This window comes from Chroicocephalus ridibundus, chromosome 5, assembly GCF_963924245.1.
Source record: "Chroicocephalus ridibundus chromosome 5, bChrRid1.1, whole genome shotgun sequence".
In the NCBI taxonomy this organism is placed as follows: Eukaryota; Metazoa; Chordata; class Aves; order Charadriiformes; family Laridae; genus Chroicocephalus; species Chroicocephalus ridibundus.
Window position 1 is genome coordinate 78,190,071 of NC_086288.1, and position 7,977 is coordinate 78,198,047.

Consider the following 7,977-nt stretch of genomic DNA (forward strand, 5'->3'; position numbering starts at 1 on the left):
TTCCAAAGTGTTTGTTGCCCAGATATATATATATTTTTTTTGCAAGAGGCCAGACTTACTTCATAACAGTCAATACATATCTTGAAGATGGACTGGTTTAAGTGTTTGTGTTCCATTTTCACTTCACTAGTGAGGTTCAGCCCTTTAAAAAAAGGAACTCAACATAAAGAAGCAGCATAAGAGTTCTCTACTTACCTTTCTAATTTCATACCAGCATCTTACATGCATCTTCAGCAATTACCATTGATCTTCTACAAAAACGGATGCAAAACCACAAAATCTGGGTTTGGTTAGAAAGGTGGTGAAATGCTAAGTACCAGATAACATCAGATCTTCTCTCATTTACGTTTTAACAACAAAGTAGTCAGAGTATTTAAAAGAGGTAATTTCAGATGCACCCATGTATATTTGAAGCACACTGCTAATCCGCTTATGAACTGAATTAATTCTGCATTTGAGCAATTTCATGTATTAAGCACGCAAGTGCCATTTCCCCAGCAATATCTGCACTGGAAACCTGGAGAATTCATATTCCCTACTAGAAGGGCTATCGGCATGAAAGAAAGCATCCCTGCATTAGAGATAAATTATCTGGACCGCTTCCAGAATCTAAAATTTTCTTTCTGTAACACCACAACGTACACTTCCTACTTTGGCAATTATTCCAGATGAACAATTATATAAGGCTCCCAGCTTTCTCCTCTGCCTTGGGAAAAAAGTATTCTTGATTTAGCCAATAGAAATTCAAGCAATACTTTTAAAGATACATTAGTAATGTTACTAGTTACAATTTCACTTGTACTTTGTTCTGCAACTTCAGTGTTTACTTAAGTGATGTTTGTTTTTTAATACTAGGGAGCATCACCATTTTAGGTAGATGTTAGATGTTCCTGCGATCCCCAGCCCAAGGCTTGCAATCAGTCTTCCCAAGAAGGAAATTTTAAGAATCATTAAGCCGTAACAAATAGAAAAAGGCGTAAAATGCACTGAGGCGAACTTACAACGCTTGTCTCCAGCAGCTGGCCTGATCGTTCTCCATCAGTAGCCATCATCTCGCCCCCTCAAGAAGCCGATTTTTGCAACCTACGATTAGCCACTAGGTCTGGAAATTAACGGCCTTGGGATAAAGCTTACCTTCTCTCCTGCCCTGCTGATATCAGAGCCCTTACAGTAGTGTCCTGCAAGAGATGTTTGCTTACTGTGGTGCAGGTCTCCCCAGTGGAACTAGTCCACTTGATAAACCTACAATTTTAAAAGGAAAAATCCAAAACACTGGCTTTACGCTCCTCTGCCATATGTTAACTAGTGTTACTTGCAAATGCTAAATCCTGTTAAGGAATCTGATCATAACTGTGGAAACAGGCTCGGTATTTTACATAGCTTATAATATTTAGAGTCCTGCGCATTGATTCATACCATCTGGCCCGACAGCACTGAGGCTTTCCTTATGCCAAGCATGGTGCACCCAGCCCCCAGCCCTGGCCATCACGGCCCTCTCCTGGAGATGCAGGAGGGAGTTTTGATGGCATTCATCCATCGTGGTTTGCTTTTGCTCACCTGCCTTCTGGGCTGCTCTCAACTCAGCACAACTGCTTCTCCATCGGGCTTGGCCAGAGATGGTGTCGCTTTTCCCTCTGCGCTATCAAGGGAGACCTTAGCAGCAGAGACCTATGGGGACCTTCTGAGCTCTTGCAGCCCACCTAGAGATAACCCCCAGCCCTGCAGAGCTGCTCTGCCTGCCTTGTCAACCTCACCAGGGCACAGGCGGTCTCAAGGAAGACAATTGTTGAGCTGGAACCCTAGGTGCAGGCTTTGGTACACCACTCACTCCTCCTCAATTAGCACCTCCCATTGCAAAGGGGCAGAAACAGCTGTTTTCCATCTTCTTGGGGACGAGGAAGTTCACTTTTACCTACCACCCAAGGAGTGTTTAGACACTACCAGCATACTTCAGGACAACACTGTTACTTACCCTGTCGGAAACCTGCTCGGATTTGTCTGCCGGCTCTGTGCCAGTCGCGCTTATGTTTTGTTTATTAGCTATCAAAACTTGTATTGAAAGCTTTTGCCTTAGGCCTTTTTAGATAGTTGCCCAAGTCCAAGAACTATGGTGCCATGCCTAAACCCAGGTGTGACCACACACATACCCAAATGCCACTTAAGGAAAAGCAAAGTTTACATCCCAGAGAATACCGGTCATGTTTCAGCTCTCTAGAGATCTATTAGGATGAAGATTTCATCATATTTGCAATTTCTGTTCCCTGAGATGTCAATAAACCCTCCTCTCAAGGGATCCTTATACCACTTCAAGGCTTATATAGGCAACGACAAAACATAAACAATCAAGGAAATAGGTTCAGCATTAGAGAGACCATCTTAAACAATAAAGACCACATCAGGATCTTTGACAGGATCCAAACAAAACCCACTAGGAATATCCAGAACTGCTTTATACACCATAATTCTATCATATCCAAAAACTGACTCCCAAGTGTAAAGTCACAGAGACAAGAGTTTAATATTGACAAAAAAAAAAAAAAAAGCTTAAGTTAGTGGTATTTTCTTCCTTGAAATAACATACTGGTCATATGAAAGTCACTGAAGAGGTCTGCTTTTAGGTCGGAAGACTTTTACAGTTACAGCTGAATTCAAAAACCCTAATTTCAAATGTGTGATGTTAACACAAAAAAACCTGAAAACTTAAAACCTGGGATAAAGAACAAGCTCAGTTGTTAAGACTCTAGCAGTTACGTGCGGCCTTTCAATGCCTTTCCCATAACATGAAAAGTTCTTCAGTATCTTTCCGACCACCATTATTTCAAGATTCACAAGGTTTTTTAAAATACTAATGGGGTTAAATTGAAACCAAGCGCCATATGCTTGTAATGTCTTCTGTGAAGGTCTGAAGCCACCCTGTTTCAACTATTTGGTTATTCAGTGCAGAAAGTTAAAGATCACAGAAGGTATAACAGCTTTTAATACTCCATTAATATTATAGATTAAAAATTATTGCATAGTCTTATGCATTTCCTAAAACAGCTTTCTCTGGAAATTAAACATTTTAATATAAAAGGAGCAACTCTTTAAAACACGAATTGCTTTCACTACCTCGATCTTCTATCCTTTTTTGATTTGTCAGTACATTTGTCCATCGTTTTCTCATTGTCTCCTCTGCACTTGGGGCAATACCATTTCCCCTTTGGTTTGTAGGTGAGTCCAACACACGAGAAGTGGAACCACTCGATAGGACACTGTTCGTTATCACATCCTATCATTTCGCCATAAGACACTTGGTTGCATAAGCAGTAAGTCGGTTCATTGGGATCAATTGCAAATTCTACAGGTGAAACTTCTCTCTCTTGTTTGGCTTTGGAGCGTTTTTTCTTCTTGGAAGATTTAGATCTTTTTTCTTTAGGTGGCTGATCATCGCAGTCATCGATACCATTCGCTATATGGCACAGATCACGGCTTTCGCTGGTTCGCTGGCGACGAGGTCTACGTGAAGATCTCTCTGGCTGGCAGGACTCCATCTTTGCCTTTTCTAGAGGCTTTTCGTTCTCAGACAGATCTTGAAAACACTGAGAGTGTGTTTCCATTTGCCGGGCTCTATTCTCTACCAGTTCTAGCATCTGAGTAACTATTTGAATTTTTTCATCTCCAAGTTCTTGGCTGTTGATTAACGCACGCTGAAGATGCTGCTGCAAGCGTTTCTTCTGAATGGGATCGTTTTCTGCCTTGTATTTTTCATATACATCATCTATTTCTTTTAACGCTTCTATAAAATAAACGTAACAGGAATAATTACACAAGATGGAACATGCTCAAAAAAATACAGAAATGTATTTCTAACTGATGAGAAATAGTACAAATTTTAATTATAGTATACCCTAGTGGGCTAGATCAGGTATTTCATTCAAGTTGCACGTGGTCATCAAATCAGTGTTTAAAATCACAATCTGCTGCAAGAAAAAAATTCAAGGTCTAAGAAAAAGCAAGCTTGTTTTAGCCATTGGAAAAAGAAAGGTTACCCCAAAAAAGGGGACCATAGCTGCTGGAGCATGGATAGTCCAGATCCTGCCTCTGGCTGCCAAAGTAGGAATATCTCTATTGAGAGTCTGTACCACACTAGTTACAAAGCCCTGGCCTACAAACCCAAGCAATAGCTTATCATATCACAGGAAGGAACTTGGAGTTCATTATATATCATGATATATAACACTCCAGAATTAGGATACTCGGGTCCTCTGCCTTCCCCCTTCTTATTCATCTAAAGGTTTGGCATTACACTTTCAAGTAGACATAGTTATAAAAGGATTATGACAACTGAAGTTACACCATAGCAAATTTACAACCAGGATTTAAATCATCTTAAAGCACTCAAAAAGCTTTTTCTATGACCGAGACAAATTACGGCACGTTGCATTTCAAATCGAGGTTGAACTTTTCAGAGCAGGTCACCTACTGTTTAGTGCATCCCAGGACATTTTTAAGCTACTAGTCATGAGTGGATCGCAGTTTGACTTCTAAGATTTTTCTCTTCTTGCAAGTCATGCAAAATAACTGGATGAGTTGCTGTGAATCTTTCATAAAATTTAGTTCTTAGAAGCAAGTTTAATGAACCCAAATATGAGATTAACAAATGCCTTATAAACCAGTCTTAGGCTCTGCTCTGTTGTTCTGTATCACTGGATTTGAAAACAATATTTTCCTGACCAAAAGTCACACTAGATGTGTACACAAAAGACAGAAATTGTTGACATGGAAGGAAATAGATGAGTAGACCTGACAGTGAAACCTGATGCACTGTGTCAGATACAGCACTGGCTCCTTCAGAAACAATTTAGGGATTTTATTTGAACAGGCAAGGGAATTTATGAATGATACTAAACTATTTACTTCTAAAGCAAGAAGATATGCAGTACAATCTGTCTCTTCCTAAAGACCTGCATTTCACAAACTGGCTTTCGTTTTTAAAGAATTTGTCTGCATTGTACAGTTGTGAAATGATTCGAGCTTACGCTAAATGGAAACCATAGATATTATCTCAACATTGTTCACAGTGATTTTTTTTCCTGCTGACATCTTGAAACAGTAGCTGAAGCGTGAACAGCCACTTTTTACTATAAATTCCGAAACCTGTATGACAACAAGAGCCGAAAGCATTTTTTTCTGTTCCTGATTTTCACTAGGGGAAGACAAAAATCACTACTCTGCCTGTCCAATAACTCAGCCTATTCTTTCTCGATACTAGCATTCCCGCTACCGTTAAAAACACAAGCTTTGTTTCCCTGCATCTTCAGGTGCATCTCTTGCCTGTTGCCCTGATGGGGGAGATAAAAATAACTAACTCTCTGCTCCTAAAAAGCACGGAGTAAGGTACATTGCAGGCTGTTGAACCAAAAAGGCATAACCAGAGTACAATATTCTGCAGCCACATTGTCTCCCACGCAGCCTTTTTTTATGGAGGGGGGGAAAGTGTGTAGTTACAGATTTCCCATATTGAGAATGCCCTGTTTAGAAGAACCCACAAGCAATAGCTGTTCGCTTTTTCGCACTGTGACAGAGAACCACTTTCGCCCTATATGAAGATACACTGAAGACTTCAAATGGATCGCCATCCGTTAAAAAGAGGAAAGAACTTTTGGACTGAGAGAGATGCAAGTTCACCAAACTCCTTATTGGTCCCTGAGATTAGAGAAGGCATCCATACACCCAACTAAATAGCTCTGAAACCCCTGTTAAAAAAAAACAACAGCACAAAAACACAACAAAAAAAACCCCAACACAACACAAACCAGGGCCAAGTGTTCATTACAATAATCTCATTAAGTTTGGTGGAGCTAATAAAAGCTAAAAGGATTTCAGTTTTCCAAGCACAGGAGTGGCTTCGTCCCTCCTGTGTGAACTATCACTACCTTTTAAATTAGCTGAAGTTATAGAGCACTGCTTTTACATCTTCAAAATTGGGCATAAAAACATTTTTATCCAATTTTTAGGGCTTAGGGATTTTTGTTGGGTTTTTTTAACACTTGAAGGCTTTGGTAAAGCTGGCAACAAACTTCTGCAGGCCAGCCTCGACCAAGAATTCAAAATGCTGCAGACGAGTCTAAAGGTAGACTTTAAAAACACAGAAAACTTACAAAAGCCTGTTCTTATGTATCTTCCAGGGCAATTAGAAAGAGAATTGAAAGAATCTCGTTTACAATAGCTGTCTTCAGGGGTGGCCCGTTTAACGTCTGAAAAGCCTTAACGGTCCCCTCTGACCCATGCTGGAGGAAGCCCCCCAGGAGGGAGGGGGACACAAGGGAGACGGGGATCCAGGTCCCACTCCACGGCACCAAACCCCGCTCGGCCCCTGCTGCACAGCTGCAGCAAGAATCACTGAACGGTCTGGGTTGGAAGGGACCTTTAAGGGCCATGTAGTCCAACCCCCCGCCCTGGGCAGGGACACCTCCCACCAGACCAGGCTGCTCCAAGCCCCGTCCAGCCTGGCCTTGAACCCCTCCAGGGATGGGGCAGCCACAGCTTCTCTGGGCAACCTGGGCCAGGGGCTCACCGCCCTCACAGCAAAGAATTTCTGCCTCAGATCTCATCTAAATCTCCCCTCTTTCAGTTTAAAACCCTTCCCCCTCGTCCTACGGCTCCCCTCCCTGATCCAGAGTCCCTCCCCAGCTTTCCTGGAGCCCCTTTAGGGACTGGAAGGGGCTGGAAGGTCTCCCCGGAGCCTTCTCTTCTCCAGGCTGAACCCCCCCAGCTCTCTCAGCCTGTCCTCACGGCAGAGGGGCTCCAGCCCCTCTGAATGCCCCTCAGGAGCGGGTCCCACCTTGCAATTAGGCAGAGGGGCGGTAATTAGAAGACACCGCAGCCGCGTAGCGCGGGGCGGGACGCCTTTAATTACTATTTAACCCTCATTTCGGAAGAAGCCGCGTCTTTGGCTGAAGTTCCGGGCAACTTCCCGCTCCGCGGACCCTCTCCACGGCCACGCTGCGAGCGCTCCATGCAGCAACCCCCCCCACCCCCCCATCTCCCGAACGCCAGAGCAGCCATTTACGGCCGGAGGGGGGAGAAAGCGGGAGCGGCCCGGCCCGGCCGAGCCGGGGCCTAGCGCCGGGCAGCGCGGCCCCGCCGGCTCCCACCCCCCACTCCGCCGGGCCCGCCCCGGCCCCTCCGCGCCGGGCGCATGTGCGGCTGGCGGGCGGCGGCCCCCCCTCCTTTACACCCCCCTCCGCCGGTGCGGTGAGGCGGAGGCCGCGGCGGCGCCCACCTTGGCACTGCGTGTCCATTTCCCTCAGCAGCGAGGCGTTGCGCTGGATGTCCAGCGGCAGCGACTCCACGCACTCCAGGTAATCCTGCACGTACAGGGAGAGCAGCCGGGCCCGCTCCCCGCCCGCCGCCGCCGGCCCCGCCACCAGCTGCGGCCCCGCCAGCATCATCCCCCCGCCCCAGCAGCACATCCGCCGCCGCCGCTGCGCTGCCCGCCGAGGGCCGGGCCGGGCCGAGGCGCCTCACCGGGCCGCGGCTCCCGCGCCCCTTCCCGCCGCGGTGCCGCCGCCGCCGAGCCCCGCTCGCAGCCCCCGCCCCTGCCCGCCGGGCTGCGCGCATGCGCCAGGCCCTGCCCTTATAAGGCGCGGCCGGCGGCGCCGCCAGGGGTTCGCATTCTCCCGCCTTCCCCTCTCCCGCGCTCCTATTGGCCCTCCGGGCGGCAGGGGGCGGGGCAAGGCGCGGGGGCGGAGCTTCTCTTAAAGGCGCACGCTTTTCTCCCTGAGGGGGGCGGTGGGGGCTCGGCGGGAGTCCCCCCGCCGCAGCTGCGTGAGGCGAGGAGGAAGGGACGGCGCGGGGGTGAGTAGCGCCGTCTGGCCGCCGGTTTTCGGTCAGCTTCTGCCGCCGCGGCGGCGTTATCGAGGCGGGGATAGACCGCGGGTGCCTGAGGGGATCCCCTCAGGCTGGGGGATGGGGGCTCGTTAACGGCCGTTAACG

General features: G+C 46.8%; 1 protein-coding gene across 1 annotated transcript; it reads right to left on the bottom strand.

Annotated features, from left to right (window-relative positions):
• Window positions 1-3,030: 3,030 nt before the first annotated feature.
• ING2 (inhibitor of growth family member 2) lies at window positions 3,031-7,560 on the bottom strand. Its single transcript, XM_063335757.1, has 2 exons — window positions 7,265-7,560; window positions 3,031-3,775 (listed from the first exon to the last, which is right to left on the bottom strand). Exons 1-2 carry the CDS (start codon window positions 7,452-7,454, stop codon window positions 3,105-3,107), a joined length of 861 nt encoding a protein of 286 aa, XP_063191827.1. The 5' UTR covers window positions 7,455-7,560; the 3' UTR covers window positions 3,031-3,104.
• Between the last annotated feature and the right edge of the window lie 417 nt (window positions 7,561-7,977).